This window comes from Dermacentor albipictus, chromosome 4 (assembly GCF_038994185.2).
Source record: "Dermacentor albipictus isolate Rhodes 1998 colony chromosome 4, USDA_Dalb.pri_finalv2, whole genome shotgun sequence".
NCBI lineage: Eukaryota > Metazoa > Arthropoda > Arachnida > Ixodida > Ixodidae > Dermacentor > Dermacentor albipictus.
This window is the reverse complement of record NC_091824.1, coordinates 87893337-87921178: the sequence shown is the minus strand read 5'-3', so window position 1 is coordinate 87921178 and position 27842 is coordinate 87893337. Positions and strand designations below refer to the sequence as shown.

General features: G+C 44.7%; 1 protein-coding gene across 2 annotated transcripts in view; it reads left to right on the top strand.

The window, feature by feature from the left end:
* Positions 1-27842, top strand: part of LOC135901156 (cell surface glycoprotein MUC18-like) — a 273518-nt gene that overhangs the window by 100940 nt on the left and 144736 nt on the right. For both annotated transcript variants that reach the window (XM_065430813.2, XM_070537221.1), the window contains exon 2: positions 7411-7467. In XM_065430813.2, the coding sequence (XP_065286885.1) occupies positions 7411-7467 (57 nt within the window). The remainder of the gene's footprint in view (positions 1-7410; positions 7468-27842) is intronic.

The following is a 27842-nucleotide window of genomic DNA, read 5'->3' as shown; positions in this document are numbered from 1 at the left end:
TCATTCACGTATGCCTCCTGTACTCCTTGATTACAGAATTCATCCGTGACTGTTATAATCTCTACTCAATCGAATGCCTTTTCGCATTCCATGAAAGTCATATAGGGAGGTTTATTGTACTCCGCAGATTCTTGAATCACTTGTTTGATAACATGTACGTGACCCAGTGTAGAATATCCCTTCCTGACGCCAGCCTCTTCTCCTGGTTGATTTATATGAAGTGTGAGAGAAGAGGAAGATAAGGGCCGAGAGGAAGATAACGGGCTTATAATAATTATGGATTAGTATATTGTCGGTTTTTTTCCATCTCTCTAGTACACTTGAATGTGTGAGGCATTGCGTATAAAGGGCAACAAACGTTTGAAGCATAATATATGCCCCACGATTGAATCGACTGTCATTCCATCTGCTGTTACTGTTTTTAGGGGCATGTCTTGCAAGGCCCTTATAACTTTATCGCTTGTATCAATCAATCAATCAATCAATCAATCAATCAATCAATCAATCAATCAATCAATCAATCAATCAATCAATCAATCTTTTATTTTCTTTGAAATAGAGAAGGAGAAAGGGTTAAAAGCTTACAAGTTTCATAGAGGTCCTGCGCGAATTTTCAACTTGGCAGTGCAGCATACCAAAAACAAAGATAATTTTCACACGAAAAAACATTCGAGCGGCAAAAGAATAGAATACACAGGTAAGAAACAGCGCTATTTATTGCAGTACAACAGAAGACAGTGGCACGGGTAAGAATGAAACAATATAAATATAAGTTCATGCGGTATACCCGCATAAACTTGTTCCGAAAAAATTTTTCAATAAGAATATTTCAATGCTCAAAAGGGTTTGATATTTCTTGGTTTAAGGCGTTTAATAACGCTCGAACAGTACAAGAGATAGATTGTGCCGTGTAGTATGCTCTAGGTATCGGAACTTACCGCATTTTATTATGTCTAGTCTGCGGAATATGGGTGTTCTCTGAAAGTTCTGAGATGGCGAATATAATTTATCACCACTTCGGGAAAACTTGAAACTCATTAAAATTCGATATGATGTCAGATTTTAAAAAGAAGGTCCCGTAGTATTGGGAAACGGCAAGGCACATGAGCAATGCATCACAAAGCTCTTTTTTGACGAATGTTTAACTTGGACAAATTAGTGCTGCCCGTAGTACCCCAAACGGCACTACAACAATATATATATAAATATATATATATATATATATACATACATACATATAGCGGTACAGAGAGAGAGAGAGAGAGAGAGAGACCGAGAGGTAATATACTTAGTTGCGAGTCAGCGCTAGTGTGTTACCTTTGCCTTGTGTCGTCGTTTGTTGCGAGCACACAAGTACATTTGCAGGCACCTTCTCTATTATTTCCTCGTTTGAGCGACAGGTAAAATGGCGTTGAGTTTGGCAAGTTGGCCTAATAATGGAAATCACACAACTGTTTTGTAGAATATATAAAATCTGGGTGGTCATGATTCAAAGATTTTTTAAAACTTTAGACGCTCAGACACGTGGCTTACAAGAGATAAGGCAAATAAGCACATTCGCATTATTGACGGATAAAAAAATTAAATAACGCTCTCTTTCGCATGGCGGTCAACATTCGCATACTCGCGCATGCGTACTTGCACATGCATCCATATTTAACAGTTACGTGCCTACACCATTCACATACCTACGAAGGCCCTAATAGTTTTGAGGTTGTCAAAAAAAAAAAAACAAGCCCAAGAACCACCGGCCTCCATGAAAACCTATGGTTTGCTATTGGAGGGCACACAACTCACCCTCTGCTGCTCCGACAAAACAACAGGAACAAACGGCCTAAGTGCAACTGCAGCCAAGAACAGAAGCGAATCAGAAAAACGAAAGTAAGAGTGGCACTGGTATAGGGAGCACAGCCAGCAAGTGGATTCTGTCTGTTGCGGCTTCTTTCCGCCCCAGCACCACGTCATCTTGCGGAGGATGCGTCGCGGCTATCGTCTGTCGTGCCCGGCGATGCACTTTATTCGATCAATGGCGCCACCGGACTCTGTCCTTTCCATTGCACCAGACATCGGCCCGTTTACTCGCCTTTTAGGCGGCTTGAGCTGCGTCGGTTCGTCCTTCTTCCGCAAAAGGGGGGACGTTTCAGTGGCTCGCATTTACGAGCAAGGCTGTATTTGTATGTGTGTCAGCTGGCGTATGGCGACCGATTCGTTCAGCGCACATCGATCGGCTTTTTTTTTTTTTTCGTGGGTCTCGAAGCGTCCTGCCGGAGACAGCACGTGCGCATGACCCGCTGCCTGAAAGGAGGTCACATTCCTGAGAATACTCTGATCTCTGCTGGGCCTTCGAGGTAACACAGCTGGCATCTCATCGTCGAAGGAAATGGTTGGCCACTCTTGTGCAGTGACGAAAGGCTGGCAGGTTTGACCCAGAATGTCCAGCTTCTCGTGAACGTCTTCGTCGGTTCCCGCAAAAAGGGTCCGGCATTCCTATCGATGAAGCTCGTAGCCAGAATCATTGTGCAATCAGCGAATTTCGGGCAATGCAATTGAGTATTTTCACTACCACGTATTGCTAGAAAAATTTAAAAAAAAAACATCCCCCGACATAATTTTATATAGTGGTGTTGAGGAGATAAGGAGACAAACAGGGAGAAATACAATTAGATTGCCCAAAGCGGCGCCTCTTTGGCTGCCCCCCCCCCCTCCCCTTGGGGAAACAGAAAAGGGAACAAAACCAAGAGAAGCGGGGACGACACAATATAGAGCACGTTCACATGACACGAGCACATTACACGAGCACATGACAAATCTCCGAGCAGCGAGTTGCGGTAATGCACTCAACTTGTCTTCAAGGATCGGAACACTGTTCTTATAGCTTTCTTTTTGCGTAGATATATAGTCGCTGAGGGAGGGGTCCCCTAATTTTGTCGTTCTTGAATGGTTCCTTGACTACCTAGTGAGAAAAAGCTCTTGGTCAATGAAGTAAGACCAGTTACAAAAATTATGTCTTCTATGGGGCATCCGAAGCTGCAGCAATGACACGCAATGCTGCCCAACATTATGACGACGCGAGAATAGGAGTTTCTAAGCAGAATATATCTGGAGTCTTACCTGCCAGAAGCTATACTAATATGCTTTGCAGTAAGCATGACTAAGTAGACGTGTTCATCAGGGCTTCATATCTGCGTTGTTTGTAGTATGTCAGGCTTAAATCATTGTGGAAGTCGTATGGCATTGGTGTTGGATTTGGCAAAAGAAGAAAATCTGTTACTTGTTAAAGTATGTAAAGGCGGTGAGTTATAGAATCAAATACCGTTTATTGACTACGCTCAACGTGCTAGGTGACGAATTTGCGTGGGGCGTGGGGCGTCTTCATGCGATTGCTTCAAGCCCCCAGTTGTGCGCCAAAGCGTTGATGATCATGGTTTTTACAATGCTATATCTGCGTGAAACGAGGAAACCTTGTGCGCAAGCCACATCTGCAGTTGTCGATCGAAGTTCCTTTAGACAGATTGCAAAAGCCATCTTTAGTTACTTCAGAGTTTAGGAACCCAACTCGGAGATACAATATTCCACATTGAACACCTGATGGTTTGGAAAATAGACGTAAAATAAGACGAAATGTGGCCCTTGCACGTGCTACTATGTTTGCTGAAGCTTTGTGCCGCCAATGTGTCTTGCTCAGATGTGCGCGTTATGAATGGTTCTGCTTGCAATTCTTTTATTACGCTGAATTAACTCTAAATGAGAAAAAGAATTCTGTAGGCTTCAAGTAGAAACTCTAAAGGAAGCATTATTATAATCTATTACACTTTTGATTCGAAGGCGTTTGATGGAAAAAATGCAGCAGCCCAACATCGAATACAAAATACGATGCTGCACTACCTAAGAAGCTTTCGTACTTTTCAGTGGTTGCTGAAAAAAACACATTCGACTTCGATGTGCATCCTCCGTAGTTCTTTTGAAGTGCTTGTATAAGGACCACTGGTCGGGCTGTAGAGCTTACGATTGGATAATCCGCAGAAACTAAGTAGCCAGCCTGAGGCGATTCAAGGCAAGAATTGTCTGCTATGTCCAGGCGCAAGGTGGTTCAAGAAATAAAAGGAAATAGCAGCCCTCTTTTCCATATTTTTCAGTGGCACACAGTCACCTTTATGGTGAGATATTATTTGCCAAGTTTATCATTAATCGCGGACATGAACACCAAAGTAAGAAATTTTTCCTTCTTGGCTCAAAGTGGCTCAGAAAAAAAAAATCTACTAAGCCATAGGAACTGAAATGACGATGCGTCTCTGTGACTGCAAAGCACTTCCGTAGTGTACACGCCAAAACAATAATGCAAGAAAAAGAAACGCTCTCAAAACTTCCCTTCTAGAGCAAGTACACGCGACGCCAGTGATACGCAAAGCAGAACCCCAGTCTCCACTCCGTAGCTGAGGCGCGGTGCACAAGCCGAGAAACGTTTTAGCTGCGGTGCGGCGAAGCGAATCCCAGGCGCATCTAATGGAAAACGCCGGTAATGAGTTCTTCAGCCTGGCGAGCCACTTTGAGCGGCGGACCTCAAATATGCGCTTGAGTATCTGGAAGAGCTCCTCCTCTATCCTGCTTTCCCTCTGCCCTTCGTATGCTGCCAGCCCAGTCCGTCTGTCCCGTGCATTCTCACTCACGCAGCACCGCATTTGAACATTTGAACATGAATGTGTGCCACCGCGTTTTAATGAGTTTAAAAGAAATCAGCTTCCGCAAAAGTCTGCTTGCGAAAGTCAAAGATGGAAGCTGGAACATGAGATTCCTGCTGCTTGGCAGGGTTCGCTGAAACTCCCTCATGCGAGCAGCCATTCTGGACTAGATGTAGTATGCTTCTTGATATTTTTGTTCATTCCTGACGCGTGTTCATTCGCGTTCTTGCACCATTATTTATTTCTTGGTGTGCAGCATATTCCAAACGAAGACGTAGTTTTGAAATGCTACGCTACAAAATTAACCCTTGTTTTACTTTCTCTTTTATCTCTTTGCTCCTATACTGAGCCAATTCATCTCTCTATTTTAGCGGCAGTTCAATTAGCCTAAAATTGACGGTCCCATGGACAGTGCTTGGCAGTCGCAATGTATAGCTTGCGAGGCTTGACGGTTTAAATGATTGTACGGGATTCGATGTGTGACCGGTCGCATGATGATGGTAATTATGATGATGATGTGAACTCGAGAAGTTACTTAATGCATGCCGGATTTTCTAAAACCGATGAGTTACATTTATTGAGGGGTATTATGCCAGCCGAAGAAAAGTCGCAATGCTACATGTTTGGGAGTTCTGCTTGCATGAGGTTTTCAAAAATATTTGTTTCGTTTCGAAAAGGAAAAGAAAAAGCGAATAGAGAACTCGGACCCGGTCATCATCATCATAAGTATCATCGTTAACTGACTTGGGCTCTGTTTTGTACAGACATTAATGGAGTATTTTGAGCCGCGACCTGGTTAATTTGTATTAGAAATCCCCGACGATTACGATAGTGTCTAATGCGGAAGTTGAGCGCATCTTCATTCGTGTTTTGTTTCGCGAGATATTGAGGAGGAGGAATAAACCTTTATTTTCGAAACAGCGCCCCTTGTTAAGCCCCGGTTCTACTCTCGGTAGAAGGTCCTCTCAATCCAGGTACCCTCTGGCCTTCGCTGCCTCCTTGGCCCTGGTGACGAGGTGTCATTGTTGTTCCAGGCCCTCGGAGACGAGATTGGCCTCCCACGTCTCTATGAGGTCTTCGCTTTCTTGTCTGGCGTTACAATAGTCTCTCTGTGAAGGCAATGCGTCTTTGTCTAGATTCCATGGGCATTAGAGGATCAGGTGCGCTAAGGTGTCCGGTACGCCGCACATTGGGCAGTGGTATCCTTGTAGCGTTGGGTATAGTCTATGCAGGAGGGTTCCGTGGATGTAAGTATTACTTTGCAGTCTCCTGAGTGTAATGCTATCTTTGTTGAGCTTTGGGTAGTAGTTACACCTTAAATAGCTAGGAATAAGACTAAAAACACGATGGCACATTCAGTGAAGAAACTATTTGACAACATACGATACTCTGCGTCGGACTGCAAATCTTCAATTGTATTGTCACGACGGTGAGATATAAATTGCAGTAGCAAAAGGTACTCATTTTGAAAGTACGATAATCCCACGAGAAGCTGTGATCTAAAAAAAAGCACAGGCATTCACAGAAAACAGGCAACGATGTATGAAACTGTTAGGTGCTTTATTCACACAGGCCGAGTGAATCCATTAAGAACAAGAGAGCTCAATTTTTTTTCTATCTTTCTCTATCTCTCTCTGTTTTCCCTTTGATCTTTCGGTCGCTCATTATCCCTTCCCCAGAGCAGAGTAGCTAAGTGGACATTAATCTTCCGGTTAACCTCTCCGCCTTGCGCATCTCACTTAGCTCTTTCTTTCTCCCACTCTAGCCCAAAATGAAGCCCCATTTCGATTAGCTCGACCTCATCACTAATTAAACATACTTTGGTATGATAACAAAATGCTTATTTTCTTATGGAAAATACCATTGCAGCGCGTCGAAGTTTTCGACAGGGCGTTCAGCGCTGTTGTATGAAACTACATAACTTCAATAACCATCACGCATTTGGGGACAGTTAATCTATATGGGGATGTAGGTTAAATGGACATAAAATAGCATGTCATTCGAAGGTACAGACATCACGTGCCATAGACTATGCTGGTACAAGTTGCCTCGTAATATTGTGCAGCGCAAATTATTATTCCTGAAGGTACACTTTCCTAACAAATGTGTCTCTTTCTGGACGCACCGTAATGGTAGGCCGCTACCGAGGCAGGAATTTCCGCACATTTAAAATGCACATTTAAAATGTACGACTGTAGTTGGCAAATGGTACCTACATACACTACGACATCGCTGCCGTAAAATACGTTTGATAAACGCATACGCACAAACAGGAAAGATTATTTGAACTCTGAATGCTAGTACTTGACAGTTTTCACAACTTCACAAATTTACGACGCGTGTTGTACCGGCGGCGTGATGTGACACTTGGATAATTCAAAGGCCCGACAACGCTCTTTGTCCCGTTACGTCCGCAGCCCCGTTGATATACATTTTTGTGAGAAACAGTTCCAGAATATTTGCATCCTACAAACCCAGAAACACATTTCTGCCATGAGACACTCGAATTTAAAATGGGGACGCTTATGACCTTTAGTACTGTTCGTCAGTTTACTGTTTTTGTTGGTCAGTTGGCTGTTTTTTGCCGATCTTATGAATAAATTGAAAGACGTCTCTTTGCATGCGTACTTTTTGTATTATAGCGAATGCTTGAACACATCGGTGCGCCGCGACTTTGACTCGTGTACTTGGATACCGTAAATATTCAGGGTGGTTTCCTTTTCTTTTTCAGGCGCAGGAAATGCGCGGAGAATTCTGCAGCCCGGAGCACAAGAACCGGCACCGAATGGTACTTTTTTTCACTCTGTCACTTTCTTGCCATTTTGCTCGTAGTCAAAAACGTAGGATGAAAGAGCCGAGAGGACTGCCGCGCATTGTGGCTTAGGATGCTATTGCGGTGTTCGGTTCAGACGAGAAAAAGATAAAGGAAGAAGCCGACGTCAAATGCATCTGTGTCTAAACTATTTCGGCGTCGCAAGAGACGTTGACAATTTCGTTTACGCATTGCAGGCTCGCTTACAGCGTAGCGAGCAACAGGGAAGCATAAGACGTCGCGGTGACAATGCTTCGCGTCCTCCGTTTGCTTGGAAGCGTTTCCGCGGTGGCAAATACGGGAACGCTTGTGCCGAAGAGAGAACGATTTCGCCGGCACAAGGACGCGGGCGACGCGGCGGCACGAGGTGCATAACGGCGCGCTCTAAAATGCGCTTCCGGAAGGAGACGGCAATAAAGTCGGTGTCTCCGACAACCGCCTCGGATGTTTCCTCTAGCGCAACTTTCTCACGTGCCGTTCCCTTCTCCCCATTATTTCCCTATTTCTTTCCGCTATCGCGCCTCAAGGAAGAGGACGGGAAGACAGAGGGACGCGAAAAGGGAGAGATGACAATTAGGCGTGCCCCATTTCCTTACGATCCTCCTGAGCCTAACCGCTGTACTTCTGCATGACAGCGCGCATAGAAAAAGCGAAAAAGGCAGCCCTTGTCATTGCGCGAACGCTCGGCTGCTTGCTCGTGCAGAGCCACGGTTGTGCGCCACACGCCATTTACCCTCTCCTTCCTCTCGCCATTCCGTTCGTGCGGCCTTCGCACGTGAGCAGGGAACTGTCATAAGTAACCGTCGCCATCCCTTAAGGCTGCTACCACGCACTGTTTTATTTCTTTTCTACTAAGAATGAGCGTCGTGGACGTTCGCCGTTCAAGGTTAGCCGGCTTGTAGGACTCTTCTGTTGCCTTCACCTGGTTGCATTTAACCGCAATCAGCGCCATGTAAGCTGAGAGTTCGGTAGGTAGTTTCTTATGGAGGTGCTTTTCTAGACCGATATTGCTACTGTAGTCGCAGTGTGATGTGCGTAAAGGTTTTAGAGGAAAGTAGAAGAGACGTGTGCACAACCATCCACCTTAGTAAAAACCTTCTTAGTAGAAATAGCTTGCAAAGTGCTCTAGCGTCGACTTTAGATTAATTTGGGGCCTGGGGCCTGCTGTGCGTAGTAAACGTCAGAGGAGTTAGCATGATTATTAGCAGCAGTTACAGAAAAACGAACTTATACCTCTTTAAATGTGCAAGAAATGTACACAACATAGACATACAAACATATAGTATATGCTAAATTGGACCTGATTGCAAAGAAGAGTGAAACAAAAACTAAAATGAAAGATAAAGAAAACATGCTTAATAATTAAACTCATGTCGTGGCCTCAATCCATCTTAAAAATTATTAGTAAGCCACGGCAATGATACACATGAGAAAACTATCAAGGTAGAAATACAACCGGGGTTAGAATTGCAGTAAGGAATGATTCAGAAGTCTTAATTATTTCAATTAATTTTCTTCCGTCGATGATGACAAAAATTAGGATAACGATAAGCTATGCACTTGTTTGCTCTCCCTTCCACACTAAATAGTGTTTTACAAAGAACCTTGTGTCTTTATGTGGTGTTTTAAAATGTATTGAGGCGCCGACGTGCGTTTAATTAATAAGCATGTTTTCTTTTTATTTTATTTTAGCTTTTGTTTTACTTTTCTTTGCATTTAGGGCCACTCTAGCATACACTATATTTTTGTATTTTTACGATGCGTACATTTCTTGCACTTCTAAACAGGTTTTAAGTTAGTTGCACTGTAACTTCTGCTAATAATCATGCTAACTCCTTTGATGTTTACTACGCACAGCGGACCCCAATTCACTCTGGGCCCATGGGAGCTCCTTGCGTGTTTACCAACCTGCAATGACAACATGTACTAATAAATTTAATTCTAATTCTTTCACACAAATAGGTATAAAATGTTTCAGCGGAAAACAGTGCGCGTCCTCTGATCTTTGGCAGTTCTGTTTCCGCCTCATTGTAGCACTTGTAACCACGCGAAGGTTCGCAAATGCAGAGCGCCTGCATTTTTTTTTCTTCTAAGAACTATTTTAATTTGCAGCGCAATCACTATAGCACACAACTCAAGATACGATCCAATACATACATGCTTCCAACATACTGAAGCCTACCGAATGTAAACAAATGCTCTTCTCTTGGCCGAGCATTAGTCCACTATTTTTGTACTCGGGAGACCCGTGTTTATACGATGTTATTACGTTCTATGTTTTTCGAATTCACCCATTACTGTATATTTTCGCAACGAAATAACATTTCGATGGACGCCGGCATCGATTTAATCTGTACTCCCTTGCTTAAAACGCGATCCATTATGGTGATTCCCCTATTGAATGGCGCTGTTCTTTGTCGACGAGTAGCGCATGAAAATTACCTCCATTCCACCTGAAGCACATCAGAAGCATTACACCCATTCAATTTTTCAGAGACTTCTTGCTACAAAACTGCTCGAGGTCTAATAAGAGTCGTTATACCGGAAACATCAGCTTGGTCAAAATGGTTCCTCTTGACCTAGATGACCTGATAGGAGAAAATAAATAACGTCCCCGGAAAGTGAAGCTGCTGTTCGTTCTAGGGTTATCAGTATTGTTTTTTTTTCTCGTGTTTCAATTTAAGAGCCCAAGCTTTATATACCTTACGTGTCAATTCCCACAGCATGCTGTTGCTCAGCATTCATGAGGCTTCACAGTTTTATAATGTTGTTAACACTGCGCGCAACATGGGGGTGCAACGAATTCAACCAAATGCTGAAGGTTCCACCCTGAGAATGTCGTACGCATCCTGCTACCAAGCACACCACTCAACTCGAAACAGTGCGTTCATGTTTGGCCTGTAACGTAGGAAAGATGATTTTGTTTTTAAGTGAAATGCTCTCTAGTACACCATGGCATAATTTATTGGCCTAAAAGTAGGTTACCTGAGCGGAAACGCCCTATCCGCAAGAACAGAAAAACGCGAGCGATTGATCGATGCTAATTGTGTTCAAAAATGTAACAGCACGTGAAGACCTACGACACGTACAAAGTTGATATTCAATTTGGGCATTTGAACGACTGTTAGTGTTAGAGTCCTGGGTCTTCCATAATTATTGATTTCTTCATGAACACCTGGCAGCTTATCCCTATATTTAGGTTACACTGTTTTCCTTTCGTAAGACGCTTTGATTGCTTGCGTAGAACGGTCTCTCAAATCACCATTGGGTCGCATATCTTTTGGGGATGAGAAAAAAAATGAGCGCGGAGGGGAGAAAGAAGTTCGCTTCCCCGAAACATTATTTGGTTACGGGGCGACGAAGCGCACTTTTGCCGCTGTTTCTCCAGCTTAACGAACGAAAAGGATTCGACCTTATCTCATTGATCTCAAGTAATGACCCTGCCCTGCAGCATTTTAATTCTTTCTCCTTCAAAGCGCCACCAATTGAGTACTGAATAGTGGTAGCCGAATTTGCTGGCCCTTTCTTGCTTTGCTACGATTTCATATTTCCGGTCACTTGCTTTTCTCCCTGCCGTTTTCGGCTGCGACAACGGTCGAAAGCGAGCTGCGAACGACCAGCGTGCAGCGTATCGAGTTACTAACGAGTCACGCTTACCGAGCCGCGTTCCTTCCACGGGCCGATGAACAACAGCTCGGACAAGAGGAGAGGAAGGGGAGGGGGGGGGGAAGGTTAGGAGGGAGAGGGCGAAAGGGCAGTTACCGCTGGCGAGCGGCGATGTGGCAGATTGGATGTCGATAGAAGGAAACGACCGGAACGCGGCCCAACAAAAGACCAGCTCAACGCATGATCGGTCGCTGCCGCCTTTCTTCGCCGCCCTTAACGTTGTTCCAACGTGGGCACGTGCGGGGGTACTCGTGGCCAGCCTGAGGAGTTGGCCTTAACTTTCTCTTGCCCCCGTCAGTACGTGTACCCGCGCAGAAGCCGCGGCTCGCTCACTCGTTTTAGCCCCTCCGCCGCGCCCATACAGCTCGCGAGCCTATTCTTTGGCTCCTACATCGATGCGGATGGCTTCTTAGCGGCTTCACTGAGAGCCAACTGGCTGCGAATAACGCCCCTCGTGAGAATGGCGGGCGAGCAACGTGCTCCTTATCGGGTTTCTCGAAGCTCGCGGGACACACGGACGCTCCATCACTCCGTTCTTCGCTGGGTTGGAAGCAACTGGTTTTTATAGTTGTGCACTATAGCATGACTTGCGCTTATTCTTTACCGTACGGGTTTTCCTGCCTTGCCCTGTCTTCTTTCTTTTTTTCTTTTCACGCTCCCTTGTACACTACGACCGAAACCCCATGCATCCCCTTTAATTCTTACACTGTCGTCTGCGTCGGGCAGAACGACTGAATTGCTTGACGAAAGGACAGAGCAAACGAAGAGGCAACATAGCAGTGGAATACGCGCGTCAACAAAAATAGCAGGAAAGAGTAATTAGTGCACTCTTGTTTAACAACGTCGTTAACGGTGTATCTAACGAGGACGCAACAATTCCTTCTATGAGACCGCGCCGACCGCGCCTAATGCTTGCTAGGTCGTTTCGTGCGGAGCCTTGCGGGTGGTTTTGCTTGATTTTTTTTTTGTTTCTTTTGCTTCTTTTTCAGTGTGCTCAAGGAAAAAAAAAGAAAACCTGCTTAGCCTGGCGACGCATATCAAAAGCACAGCGCTTGGCGTTCCCGACATTCTCTTCTCAAAGAGCCACCATTGAGCTGGCAAGCAATGCAAAGAAGAAAAAAAAACGAACAGAAAGAAGTTTTGCATGGGTCTGATGACTAACGTCGTCACGGTGCGTCTGGTAACCAGCAGTTAGGAAGCACTAAAGTAATCGCGTTAATCCGGGCCTCGGAAACTGAACTGAGCAGAACTTGAATAAGCATGCTCATGCATGAACTTTCACCTTCCTTCAGTTTTCATTTTCATGGCGTTCACAAACCTTAGTTCGTTTTCAGTATCTGGGAAGTTCCTTAAGATACCAAAGCGAAACAAATGCAAATTGTTTTTCGCAATAATCTTTGTTTCGAAGTAATTTTTTTAAAGTTCTTAGACGGGATCCGAAAAAAAAATCGATTTGCTTTTTAATGCTTTAAGTGTCTTGGAAAATGCATGACATCACTCTTCTCCGGTTATCAAAAAGTTCGTTTCCAGTAACTGGTGGCTCTGGTTTCTCGATTTTGTTTTAAGACACTGATATGAGCCACGTTTTCTCATTCTGGTCTGTAAGCACGTCAGCGTAAAAAAAAAAATACCTGCGCGTTAGTTAGGGCGTGGTAATTTCGGGTGCGCGCATTTTGTTTCCGTTTTTCGAAAGAGAAATGATGCGTGACACCCATACAGCGACCAGGTGGGCGGGCCTCGCTAACATAACCGAGTATCTCTATGGATGCGCGTAGAGTACCCCGCATAATTGTACATGTGTTGTAACCGATAAACAAATCGGTTTCGCTTACACTGGTTTCACCGACGGCTGGAGACTGACTGCCTATCTGTTAATCGAATATTTCTACTGCTGTGGAATTGTATTTCACTGTTGCCTTTCTCATTTCGTGTACTGATAAGCACGAATGACTTATCTCGCGGACTAATCGTATTGCGCAATCAAAATACCACGCATCATGCTAATTAGTAATTTCACAGAGCAGACGAACAAGGTATACCGTGTGTTGTGAGGACAGTTATTCCAAACAGATGCATGCTAGAAAGATTTCAAGGGTTAATAAAACACCAGAAACCTGTATATTCAACCCTAGGGGTCCTGGGCTGTTCTTCATTCCGAAGGGGTTGAAATAAATAAAAGTGCCTTTTCGCTTACGTTTTTTTGCATAATAAAGAATCATACATGGTAAACATTCATATGCATGTACTTTAGCAAACAACGCAAGAACGGGACACATGAAAGGGGCACACAATACATGCGCTGACTTCCAAAAACGTGTTTATCGCATGAGCGCAGAATTCACCGGGTGATTTTTTTTTTTTTTTGCTCCATCACACTTTTTAAACATGGCCTGTGGGAGATAACACAGTTCTAACCCTTTCTTTTAATTACTCGATGAAGCGGCCATTACTTCTACAAGAAAATAAGTTGTCCAATCGAATAATTATTGCGATTGCGCTAACTATTTTTTTACTTAATTACATTACGCCACATATCTCAATCTGTACGAAGTATAGCCGCTAAATGCACATGGGATATCCACTTGGAACGAATTCTCTGGATAGGACCAGTTGCGAGATAATAATTTTGAAAGTCTCCGTCGAAGTAAATTGCTGTTGCACTTACTTTTCTGCTTGAATGCATAAAACAGCAATTTCATAACAAAGTAACCGGAACGCCCATGTTTCTTGACTCACACTTTGAAAATTTATATCTTGGAAGTGATGATATCGAGGGAATTCATTCCAAGTGGTTGCTGGCGGTTCGCGGCCAACGAACGGTGCCCAGCGATTGAAACACAAAGCTATTAAGCGTGCGGCTGGCAGCCACGCGCTCCTAGTATCGCGTGTCACTCACTGGGCACTGTTCGTTGGCCGCAAACTGCCAGCATAACATTTGTTTCTTTCGAGGCAGGGTGGAATCAATTGTCAAAAAGTTCGATGCCTATCTGGCTCGATCACCGAAAGTGCACCGACAACCGCATAAGATTTGCGTATAGATAGCATTCTCACAGGGGGAAGGCGGTCACTCCAACCCCTTCCTCCTGTTGAGCTCTTTATTTCCTCTCCAGCTAGGTGATGTGGCGAAGTCCGGCAACGACGACACAGGGTCCGCATAAACAGCTCCTTGGCGCAAAATTTATTGGGGGGGGGGGGGGGGGTGGAAGGAGAGGGTTCGTCTCAGTCGACCCTTCTGGATAGGACGTTCAGCTTGCCTGGGGCTGAAAAAACAACTGAAACACCCGCCCGACCAGCGGCCTGCTTCAATTTATGGGACACGCCGCGCCCATAGGGAATGACGGACCTTTTCGAAGTATTGATCTCGCTTTTGTGTGGCTTCTTTCTTTGGTGCATTTCCGCTAACATGTCTTCCGCTAGCTAAACCCGGAGGACGCTCAGAAAACCAGCCCGCAGAAGCCGCTGTACCTGGCCATCAAAGGCCATTTCAATCTCCGGCATGCACGATCTTTGAAGTGCATTGTGGCAGGCGGCTTTTGCGATTCCCCTCTTCGCTAGCCTTGAGTGAGCAGACGAGTGAAAGCTTGCTCTCTGCTCTTGCTTTTCTGCCTATACATTCCTCACTCGCCCAATAAACATACTTGTTTGAGAACAGCATTCGCGTCGTGTGCCCTTTTCATTGTCCTGTTTTCTTGCGCTGTTTACTAAAGTACGTGTTCGCACCAACAAGCCCGGCAAGTCACTATACTCGAATTCCTATACAGTCACGTGTTAAAACATTTACGCTGTATAACATTAGTGATGATTTAGAGACCATACTTCTCAATAAATCAACGTATAAAATTTGTTTGACCACACTTTAGTGGAGGCAGAGAGGAATTCTTTAACCCTTTACTGCACAATCTTTTGTTCCCTCAAAATATTATTCATGGCGTTGTAGGGAAGCATAATAGCACCTGTACTCCCATGGAAACTTACTTTAGCGAATGTCTGTAGTTTCAATTAGCAGAAAAAGGGTATGTTGCATATTTGCAACAATGTGCCAATAAAGAATAAGTTGAAAGTAAAAGATAGATTTAGTGCGATTCATACTCAGATGCTTATTTGCACAAGACAATCATTGGTGCACCTATGATTTAGTGTGGAACAAAAAGAAGCACTTGTACATGTTTGTGCAGCACAGGTGGTTCCCACACTTCGTGCAGTACGTCATGCAGATTCCCGTCCAGCCAGGAAATAATGCAGTGTTTTCGGGTTATTGACAAAATGCAGAACATCGAAGCACAGACGTAAAGCTGTGCCCGTGACGACGTGACACGGCAACGTGCGGAGGCACAGCGTACTTTTCAAAAGAAAAAAGGAAATTTGACCAGAGAACATCTTGTCCACATATTGAATCGAAACGGACTTACACTCGTAGCTGTCGCGACTAATTTAATAGTCACTGCCTTCACTATCAGGAGGAATTTCTAGGCCATACCAGCGTTTCGAAGCCATTTCATTATTCCGAAGAAAATAAACCATGTACACGTTGTCGCATTTGTGCAACATAGCAACGTTCTGTCGCCAGGAACAAACTGTTCCGAAATTACAATATTTTTTTTGAACCTACAGAGTCAGAAGGATGTGGAGCATAGCGTAACAGGGGAAAACGGTTAGATACAAACGAACATAGGTATATAGATAGCACCTGGAAAGCGCGTGAAGTACCCTATGAATGCTAACGAAGTATTCTGTCTGGCCTCTGTCGCCGTGCGTTGATATCTTCTGGGTAAGTCCATGACATATCCACAATACTTTGGCTCGTGAGCATTCCAGGATTTTTTTATTCACCTTTCAGAGGCCCTGTAATGCCGGAAGACTACAGAAGCAGGCCTTCGCAAAGTACTCTGCATAGGTGCAGCAGAGATTCAACGGAGAGCCACCGCAAAGAGACCCACTGAGACTCACTGCAACAGGCACGCACAAAAAAGCATGCGGACAATGCTTACAAAAAAATCGCTTCACTTTTAGGTATTTAAAGTGTCTCAGCAGCCTGCCAAATTTGACTGCCAGAAACTCGCTCCTTGTGACTTCTGATATGCCTGCAACAGTTATTACATAGCCTGAGGCGTCGCGACCCGTAGAGGGAGCTATAGAATTACAAAGATTATTAGTCCCCCTTCTTTGTAACATATGGCTCAGAATAAAGGAAATTTGCAATGGCTTCTCTCATTTTCCTGTGGACAGCAACGAGTACTATGACCAGCAGCGGAAGAGTTTTATGGTGAAGACTATAACCTGGTCGAGTTATCTAGGGAAGCGAATAGTGGATACGTCAAGCACCCTGCTGGTTTAGCTCTACATAGTACATGGTTTTGTTTAGAAAGCGGGCAGTACTCAGGCACGCTTTTCAGAGCCAACAAAACTCCTGCAGTTGGGCAGAAGTAGAAGTTAGCAATACCTCGCGAGCCGCACGCAAGGGCTACGCAATGTGAATGTGATCTCAAAATGAAGATCTAAAAAAAAAGATCTACATGGTTCAGTGGTTCGCATGTCTTGTTGCTTAGTGCGCCTTATATTTTTATTGACCAGAATGTACCGACCTACATACCCCAGAGGAAATTACGTATGGAGCCCGGATGGTAGAAATAAAGTTACAAGCACGGAACAAAAGCTACATTTCCTTTTGGAGAAGAAAATAAGAATTCGTATTCACAGCGATGTTGGTCCCAAACAAGCTGCAATGTACTTTCCATATACATTTGAAAAACATGAAGGCTGTGGCGTAATGCAGTTCTTCTTTAGTGTCTGTTTGTTGAATTCAGATTGCTAGAAGTTCTCAACGTAGGGCTACTACTTATATACAGGAGGACTTTGAATTTCATGTTTCTTTAACTCAGGTGCGTAAACCTAACCCGATATCAGTCAACGCTAGCGGGCATTTGCATTTCACCGTAGTATAGGCAACATTTTTCACTGCCGCCAAATTGAAGGTTATGTTCTGCATCTGAAATGCAAAGTTTGCATTGTGCGGTGGAAGAGCTGTAGCCAGAAATTCAATCTGCGTTATTACAGTGATAATAATTGGAAATGTGTCGCACCTATTGCAACTGTTGTAGGCTTATTCCATTTTATTGCTGGTTCTAAGATGAGATCAGTGCAAGAAGAGAAAATATCACTGACAATGCGCGTACGGAGGAACAGCAGCATGGCAGGTGATTGAGCTTACGGAAGAACATGCTAGAGGACGTGCAGTACGTGTAGCACGGTTCATTTTGGAAGCAAGCTGCCGCTAAAGAAGCCGTTCAGAATATGCACTGAACAACAGTGCTCAGCTGATGCTTCTATTTTGAGGGTATGCAAAAACTGAGCAAGACACCATTCTAGAGCGTGTAAGCAACAATAGAAAGCATGGCGCGAAGGAAGGGGGAGCTTTGCTAGGACGACTAGCAGAGGAAGATGTGAACCGACTGCAGAGCACGCAAAGAGTTTCACACTTGCTGCAAACAAATGCGAAATGCCCTTTCCATCATTCTTTACACTTAGAAGTTTTCAAAGCTTCGAAGCAGCTTTTCAAAAATTAAATTATGGGGTTTCACGTGCCAAAACCACCGGGTGAATATGAGGGACGCCGCAGTGAGGGACTCCATAAACTTGGACCAACTCGGGTTCTTTAAGGCGCACCTAAATATAAGTACACGGGTGTTTTCGCATTTCTCCCCCATCAAAATGCGGTCACCATGGCCCGGATTCGTTCCCGCGACCTCGTGCGTAGCAGCCCAACACATTAACCACTAAGCAACCACGGCGGGTGAAGCGGCTTTTCGTTGCGCAAGCATAGGCATGACAGTAACCACGGAGTTTTGCGTGGAACGCCTAACAGATTATCCTCTTCAGGGAAGAGCGAACGTGAGCCTTCAGGAGCTGATGTAAGTTTTGGTTGAGTACGAGAAGACTTGAGCAGGGAACTCAAGATCTTGACTGGCAGCACTAAACTACCGAAGCAAATCATAGCCAGGCAAGAGAACGGAGCGCACTTTCAGGATATCAGGCAACAAATTCGAGGATATACCCACAAGCAAGAAAAAAAGTTGGGCGGGATTGTTTCGAATATATCCTTCTTTTCTTGTGTGGTGAAAGTAAGCAAGACGGTGAAGCAAAGCGTAAGATGGCAGCACGAAACGGCTCAATTTTTCTTCCAGCCACTGAATAAACAGAGCGGTGGAAGCGAAGAGCCGCAAGCGGGAGCAAGGCGAGGAGCGCGTGTTGGCAAGGCTCCCGCGTGTTCTGCAATGCAAATGAGGAAAGCTCGTCACCACGCTGTACGCGACACGTTCTTTCGACGGGAGTTGAGCTTCGGAGTTGTTTATCGGCAACGCAACCGTGTCCCTTGCGTCTTCAGACGCCGCCGCGGGGTGCTGTCGCCGACGGGCTATCCCTGCCGGGTATGGCTACGCCTTATCGCCCGGTGTCTTCTTTGGGAGAGTTTGGGCCGATCCGCTTAGCTAGGCGGCAGACAACGCCAGAGCAGGAAACACTTGTTGTACTTTGTAGCCTTTTTCAGGACTTCGACGCCTTCGCAATCCTCTGTCACGTCAACCTTACGCTTTCTTTTTTCGTTTCACCGGATATTTGCCTTTTGTTTTCGTGTGCTCCCAATGGTTCATGGCTCGGTAAGACAGCTATAGATTTTCCTACAAGCTGAACCCATGGCACTTCCACGGCGAGCTTCTGCGCAGATGTACCACCTGGCGGTGGGTTTTGCATCATAGCCCGTTTGAGAGAAGTCATTGTACATTTTTCCAGAAATGAATCCTTAGTGATAAACGTGAGATATACATTATGTGGATATTATATTTCAACATAATATATGTTCAAACTAGAAATCATGGTGGCGTGATCTATTTTGAGAAAACAAAGTGCCTGCCGTGAAGACGATAGAACGTAGAGTGGGTTTGTCTTCATATAGCTACAGATGCCTATCTCAATATTTTGCCGGTAATAATACATTTTGGTATATCATCGCCATAAGCAACGTTTCCTGGCTGCCTCTATTATGCCCCAAGTGAAATGCAACTCCCCCCCCTCCCCCCCAAAAAATCATGTGGAACGCACCAGAGGCAACTTCTATTGCGAATAATACTCGTAGTATCAGCATGAAAAAGACCGCGCCTCAGGCTGGAATTCTTCAAATCTCCTTGGGCCACTTCAGGAAATAACGCTCAGGTAAAACACATGCCTTCGCTCGAGAGTATTAGCTTTCTTTACTTTCTTGTAGGTTATAAATGCCGTCTACTTGACAGCGCTTCACGTCTTGTTTAGCATATGTTCAACAGCTGAACGTTATGATGCTAAGCCGTACTTTTTACATATTTTGACGTACACTTAGATTACCGGTCATTTTCGCGAGCTGAAAAGTGGCGCAGGAAATTATATGTTACAAGAACAGGACTCTCAGCAATCAGCGAGCAACTCGAGTGATTGGGCTTATTAAAGGCCTGGCGTATCTAGGTCAGCTTGGCACTGTGTGATGGGCTTCGTCTATTCCTTCTTATAACTGCGGATGCCATCTGAGTATCTTTTACCTAATAATATAATCTTATTATCCATTCCCATAGGCAGCGTTTCATGAGCTCTCGTTGTTATACAGCCATAGTAATGCTAAGGTGGCGTAAAATTGGGTCGCCGAATTTCTCGGGATGCGTATGAAACATAGTAGGAAACATCCGCCCCAATAACGTTAGGCACACAAGGTGCTCCACAAGGCTCAGTTCTTTCACAATTTCTCTTCAATTTAGCGCTCATCCATCTTCCAGGTATACTTCACGAAATTACAAATTTGAATCCCACACTCTACGCCGATGATATCACTCGCTGGACCAATAAAGGCAACGAGGGGGAAATCGAGGCAACGCTCCAATCAAGGAGAAAATTCCGCAACACAAGCAGGACTCACCTGCTCGCCGCCTAAGTCCGAATTCCTTGTCATTGGAGGTAAGACGGGCACATGAAGCCCCCATACCTATCACAGTTAATGTTAGAGGCCAACCCATACAAGAAGTCCAGATACTTATGGTATTGGGTCTATTCATCCAGACCAATGCAAAGAACGCCGAAACCATTGACAGGCTTTCTGCCACCACCCATGAGACAATCCGACTAATCAAACGGATTGCAAACAGGAGAAAAGTCATGAAGGAGAAGGACTTGTGCAGATTAGTGCAGGCCTTTGTTCTAAGCCGCTTCACCTACTGAGTGCCCTACATACAGCTCTATGCTGTAGAAAAGACGGAGCTTGAGTACCTAATCAGACAAGCATTCAAAGCGGCACTAGGGCTACCCCATTATACATATACAGAAAAATTTCTCCAACTCGGCATTCATAACACACTCGAACTAACTAACACAGGCGAGGCTCACGAAAACTAAAACAAGCACAAGTATCCTCGCCAATCTTGAAGAAACCGTAGAGCTACAAATAGATGAACCAAGATACCTACCCACATCAATCAGGAAACGGCTCATCATTAAACATCTTCCCAAAAATATGCATCCCATGCACCACGAGTGTAGGAAGATTGCCAGTGCTCTGGTAATCCGTAAGTCATATAAACAGCAACCGGGTGCTGGTGGTGATGAAAACTTATTTATTTGCAGTGAAATTGCTGCGAAGAGACTCCGAGTGGTCGGAGGTTCTTGGCTTCCGATGGGTGGGGCCCTCAGTCCAGGGCTCCGCTTGTCATCTGCGTCAATGCGGCTTAATATAGAGATCCGAATGGAGCATTCGCAGCGGCAGGGATTATGGATACACATGCCACAGTCCTTTCCGGCTCTATCCATGTAAACACATCCGCAATGGCTGAGGAGGCGGCCATCGCTTTCGCCAGTACAAATTCACACCAGATATAATCTTCACTGATTCCAAGACCACCATACACAATTTTGCCCGTGGCAGAAGTGCTGTATCCACTCTTAAGATTCTTGGTAAGATCACTTGCCCAGATAGGGATACTGAATTCATTTGTGCAGCAGCGCATTCTGGCAACCCCGGAAACGAGACGGCTCATCAAACAGCCCGAGGTTTAGTCGGCCTGGCGATGGGCACCTCCGCTCTGGGGACAGCCATGCTTAGCCTAATTTCATTTCACGATCTAACCCACCATTTCCGCCTTGAACGAAGGAGGTTTCCGCCTCCCCCCTCCCCCTCCCCCCATAGTACGCTCAATAAAGAGCAGGAAATCACCTGGAGGAGACGGCAAACAACCTCCTTCCCTAACTCGGTAGTTCTCTCCCATATGTTTTCATCACAATTTTCTCCTGATTGCATACTGTGCGATGAGAGACCTGCCCTCAACCATATAGTCTGGGGATGCAAGGAAGGTCCCCCACTTCCAGAATTAGGGGAAAGCCTGCTTCCAGATGACTGGGATAACTTGCAGCACAGCTCGGACCCGGGCATCGAAGACCGGATACTGAAGCGCGCCTATGAGGCGGCCATAGGCTTGAACTGCTGGCCATCTAGTAGAGCAATGTACGCCGGCCCTACATAACTATCTGGCTAATTAAAAAGCCTCCCTCTCTCTCTCTTTCTCTCTCTCTCTCTCTCTCTCAATATCTGCGAATGGTATTCGCATTTAGCGTGGTTGCCTTCAACTGCCTTTATATTTTATATTTTGCCTATGCTACCTGCTTAATGCGCTAGCTAGACAAGTGCTCTAAGACATATTTTCACTGTATTTTCAACGTAGTGCAACATGGTGGGCATACGCAGGCAATACGCATCTCTCTATTTCAAGCTAAATTTCTTTAAACTTCCTAACATCGGTTTACAAGAGAGATTACTTGCGTTCGTTCATCACGCTATCCCTTTCCTATAGCACATCACGTTCACAACATAGCTGGTATGTTTATTCTGTGGTCCTGTCTGTCACATGCAATCTGTTTCGGACGTCGCAAAAATTAGGTTCTAACGCTATTCTAGTGTCTCCTTACTTTTCCTTACCTTCAAGGCGAACCTTATATTTTGTAACGAACGCGAACAGCTTCATCCTTCATGGTGACGTGACAAATTCACAAAGAATAACACGCAACCCTGATAAACACATATTCAGCGATTCGTGTGAGCTACACCTCCCAAAAAAGTTCCACGCTTTTTCACAAGCCCCTTTCACCAGTGACACCATTTATATTCAAGCGGCAGATCTTTCCAGCACTCCGCGTAATTTTGCCGCAAACACAGCTTCTGTACGCCGCTGTCATTCGTCTTTTCGCATGTCGTGTTTAAGCATCCGGAGAAACGGCTTCGCGCCTGGGGCACCATCACAGAGTCAAGTGCGTGCAGCTTCTGTCCGTGTAACAACGTGCCGTGCATGGCGCCTGCTTGCATTCCCCTCCCAAGCCAGCCCTCAGTACAGCAGGCGCGTGGCACGCGCGGCAAGTCCGAAGACAAAGTCACGCCAAGCACGCGCGTATTTAGCTTGCATGCCTTTGCGAGGCGGCGGATTCTGCTCGGGCCTCGTCGTTTACGTGCTTTCGCCAGGCGTTCATCGCCGAAACGAGCTACGATTATCTCTGCGCCGTCGCGGCACGGTTCCGGCGCACGCGGGCCTCGACTGTGTCCGGGGTCCGGGAACACGGCGCCGTTTAGAAGCTGTGAGGCGCCGTTCCGTCCTCCGGGTGGCCCTATAGTTTGCTCGGCTTTGTAACTTGCCTTACGTACGGCGTGCTCGAAGCGGGAGCACCCACGGCGCGTGGCAGGGTGCGAAGGGAGAAAATGTAGCCAGCAGGCCATCTGGGAAATTTGGTCGGCATCCATTTTGGTTGCAACGCGGTAGGAATGCAAGCACACAGGCTGAAGGACACAAGGCATAGAGACCGTAGCTGTTGCGGTGACGAAAGGTCTATGGCGTTGACGAGTTCGATTGCCGGCAGTGGTGCGAAGGAGAACAGGAAATAAGAACGACTTTTCTTGAAGTAGTGCACGGAAATATTTGAAATGTGCGCACCGCGTGCTGGTGCTATTTCTTTCTTTTTTTTTCTTCTTTGGGCAGCGATTTCGCAAGGTCATAACAAGCGTCCTTTTTTTATGTCGTTCCGTTTATTGTGAAAATCAAACCCATATCCGACTAACGATCTCTTTTGTCAACGAACGCAAACAAGTTTGACAACGCTCTTTCGTGCTGCTTTTACTTTTTTATTTTGCATACGGCGGAGAAGTTTGTGCGGGTAATGGCAGAACGGAGGCTGCAGACAATGGCCAGGGATGACTCCGGCAGACAGACGAAAGTGCAGAGGCACGTGACTTGATGTGGCGTCCCGAATCAGCTCCGCATCCACGGCCGCTCGCTCAGAGGCAGTAGGTCTGAAGCACCAGAAATGGCGAAGCTCGCAGGGAACGTGATCGGAGCACTAAGGATTTCGCTCGCAGAATAGTAAGCGCAGGAACGCGCGCACACACACAAAAAAAGAGGAATATGAAAGTCCGACGGGATAAGTGGATAGGGAGCGCGGAGAGGCACGAAAGGCCCTTCCTCATCCAGTGTTAAGAAGGAATGTTATCCACCATGCCACACTTACTTATTTACTTTTATTGTATCCTAGACGCATGACTTTCACGTTCTGCATAATTTAGCGTTGCGCTCTATTAGCTGAGGCAGTGAAGTATTGAAAATCGAAGACTTGTTTATTCGGGGTACACACCATTTCATTGCTTTGAGCACCACTGATGTTTTTCCTTTATTTTACTAGGGCGCTATCTCCTGGAATTGATTACAATCACAGATGGTTTTAGGGAAATAACCGGAAATTTGTCCAATAAATATGTCATGCGGAACCCCCTGGTTATTGTGCATCGCTATCGTATCTGGAATGGAATAGTTCTATCAGGATCTTTCAGAGATACCTCTGTAGCTTTAGCCATTTTTCTTGTACATCCTATTTGTGCAGCAGGCATGTTGGTTTACACTCTTCATGCATGACCTTTTCCTGCCTTGCTGTGGAAGAATAGAATATGCGCATATGCTACGCAAATTGAGCCCCTTTTGTTTAGCAATAGTAAGTCGTCATTCCGAACGCCCAAATAATATTTTATTCCCAATTTTTCAGCCAGAGACTGTGAATATATCAAGGAACGCACGTCAATCACTATAGAATTTTGAGGGATGAACTAGATGGTACTCTGGGCCATGGAAACCAAATTTTGTCCAAATGACCACTTATGCCAAGTAATGTCAGTGTCATTCACAGCAATCAACCAAGAGGGTAGCATGCTACTTATTATTTTTTTTAATTCTTTCTTGCAACAACTTTTTTGCTGTGATTCATTGGCAGTGCTACGATAACTTCGGTACCTCAATCGATGTTCAGCGCCAATAAAAAAAAAAGAGCATTCTAGCTAAGAATCGCACTACAGATGGAGCGGTCATAGTGACAGTGACTCTACAGTACGGAATATTTTTTTTCTTTATTTTGTAAATTAGGCGCAGAAATTGAAGCATTGATAGTTGGGGTTATGTCCAATGTGGTTTATTATATATCAAATGCTTTCTTATATATTATAATTTCTTTTATAACACTTTCATCAACTCCATGCAATTCCCCTTGAGCGCACACTGGCACTTTCTATAGCTCAATATAAACGCTGTACAGTTCTCTCACAATTGTTTTTCTGCCATTTTATTGCGCAGTTTAAAAAAAATTGTAATTCCTGTCCACGATGACCACGGCACTTATCGCTGCAGATTTCGCTGTCCTGAGTGCCCGTAAGCACGCAGTGTACTAGCGAACGGAAAGAGGATTCACCGAGGAACTCGGACGGAAAAAGCAGAGCGGCTCGAGTGCTTCGCCCTATGGAGCGCAGCGTCTAGGATGAGAGCTCATGCAGTCTTCCCAGAAGAGTCACGCAGCTTGCAAACAAACATGATGCTGCTTGCGAGGCTTGTGTGCTGTCTGCATTCAGAGAGCCTGATTTCCATTTCCGGCATTTTTTTTTTCCGCCCGCGCTCCTGACGTGCTCATGTGGCCAGAGTACCAGATGCAATTTCATCTGCCCACCTTTATTGTAGTGACGTCCGACAGCAACATAACTTAAGAAGTATTGCACAGTTGGGATTTAGGGAATCTTGCTGATTTGTTTAGAGATCGCGAATTAAGACCTTGAAGTCTACATTTTTGCAAGAACCTTGAAAACCGAGAAAACTCGGCTCGAGAAAGCCAATTTTTAGCTGCTGTACGACAGATCCATGAAATGAGTACTCATTATTGCCCCACATTGTCACGAAAACAGAATATTTTCGCGCCAATGAAGTGGCATTTCTGTATCATTCATGACCTCGTAAGCCAAAAGCGGCAAAAACTCTCCACTTTCCCCGTGACCCAGGATGGCTTGGCGCAAGAAGCGTTATCTGCAGAGGAACTTTCCGTAGTGAAGCTGAGCACATTTCATTGTACTTCCATTTTATATGTGTATGTTTTGAGTGAGTGTAACATCGTATCTTAGCATTACACTGTCAAACGACAATAGATCACATTTTAATGCCTTCAGAGCACGAGCCAAACTCGATGTGCTGGGAATGCAGTAAATTAAGAAAGTAGGTATATCTGCCCATAGGAATGCAAAGACACAAATCATCAAGAAATGGTACCAGTCAATTCAAAACAATGCTTCGTCCATCATCTTCTTCAGGTTTGCGGTGCTTTCGAAAACAAAATTGTACCTTCAAAGAAACAATGGGCTCGGCATTGAGCCCTGACAATCGTGTCTTCCATAAACTGTGTATGAGAGAAGATAACGAACATCACATTATCTTCTTCCAGAGCAGTCAATTATTAAACGCTATAATGATTAGGATAAAACTTTCCCTTCGAATTACTTGTAGCACGTTTCAAAATGAAATCGCATATGTAAAAGGGATAAAGTAATGCGCTATTGTTTCAGGTACACAGCAAGGAAAACAATTAAGCGCGTATTTACAACTGATAAAATTATGTGGAATTGTTTCAGGTAGACAGCAATGACTGCAGTTTGCAGAAGACACGAAAATGCGTTTTTTATGCTGCCAAGTTTCAAGAGATAACGTTTCTGTGCATGAATTTTACGAGACTATTTTAGCGCACTGGGAAAGCGGCATCTTAGAACACCTCTGAAACAAATCGTGGGCGGCTGCATTAGAGGAACCATATCGGCAAAGGGGAGGCGGACAGAATATGAATAATAAATCATTGTGTAGTGTTCTTTTTATGTTGTTTAAAACTATTAAGTCTTTATTATATTTCGAAACGGGTGTCATCTTGATAATGCGTTCCAAATGGATCCGCCTTGCGAACTCCACGGCAAGAATTTGTAAATTGCAATAGAGCCCATAGGGCAATTACTTTAAAAAACTAATTATTGTTTGTTAATTAGTTGATTATGCATTTCAATATTGTTTTGCCAGTAATATCCGCCCCTTCTAGTAGACCAGCTCATGAGCTAAAGTTGTGGTGTCTGCCGCTGGCAACCTTTAAAATATCTTGAAAGTGTTCTCTCAAACACCTGGTGTATGTTTGTAATCTGCACGGAAATAGTATGGCGGCTTTTATATGGTAGGCTAACACCTATTGTGCTCGCTCTTGAGAATCTAAGGCACAGTTTCTACGAGAACCAATGTGGTAACCCTTATAACGTTCGTTTCATGCTGTAGAACGCGACACTTAACAAGCACGACTTCATCTGTGTATACATCAGGTGCCACCGTTTGTAAATCATGGCGTTTTACGTTCATTCTTAACGTTTCCCTTAAAATTACCTAACGAAGTAAATTTCAAATTTCTAATTTTCACTTGCTTGCTTATAAGCTTTATAATCTGCAAATAAAGGTAAACTAATAAAACAATTATGAACCATTCCACTCTGCAAAAGTGGATGGTCAGCGAAGCTGTGTTGCACACGACAAAGGGGTGACACATAAATTTAAACAAACGTACGAACGCATTTATTGCCTTGATCGGTAGTCATCGCGACAAGACGTACGCACACACGCTTATATTTATACATCCGCGTTCATTCATCCTACACACTCGTTATTTAGATTCATGTTCTCATTTCACGATATATTGAGGCAATAAATTTCAGACCGAAATCACCGCACCGACTGGCAGTGGGCCAGTGGCGTCAGCGCCTTTGCAGAGGGAGGGGCAGCTTGAGAACGCTGGCATGATAAACGGCAACGGAGCCAGCTGTGATAGAAGACGACGACGAAAGCGCGGGCAGTTGCACGAGCCATTGCTGACGATCTTAGTTTTTGCTCATACAGATTTGTTGACGCGCACGAAAAATGCCAGGGAACCATAATCATAAACAGCTTCGCTGCAGAAAACTAGCTGTTCGGTAAACATACTCTCATGGCGGGTTCACTTCCTTGATTTTGTCTTTGTTCGTGCTATAACCTAGCTGAATGCTTCTTGTTCTCATTCCTAATTTACAACACTTTCTTACATTTGCATGTAACATTTCTTTTCCCTAGCCTGCGTTACTGCGAGAAAACGAATAGAAATCCTTTCACTGCGCCAGGTAAGAAAATAGGAAACAAGGATCAAGTTAGAGTACTGCAGAAAGCTACTGTACGTGTCTGTAAGACAAAACAAGGCAGGGAAGTGGCTTTGTACAGGGATCTCAAGGTTTCTCATTTCAGCGCATTGAACTGAGAAAAACATTTTAGAAAACTAGC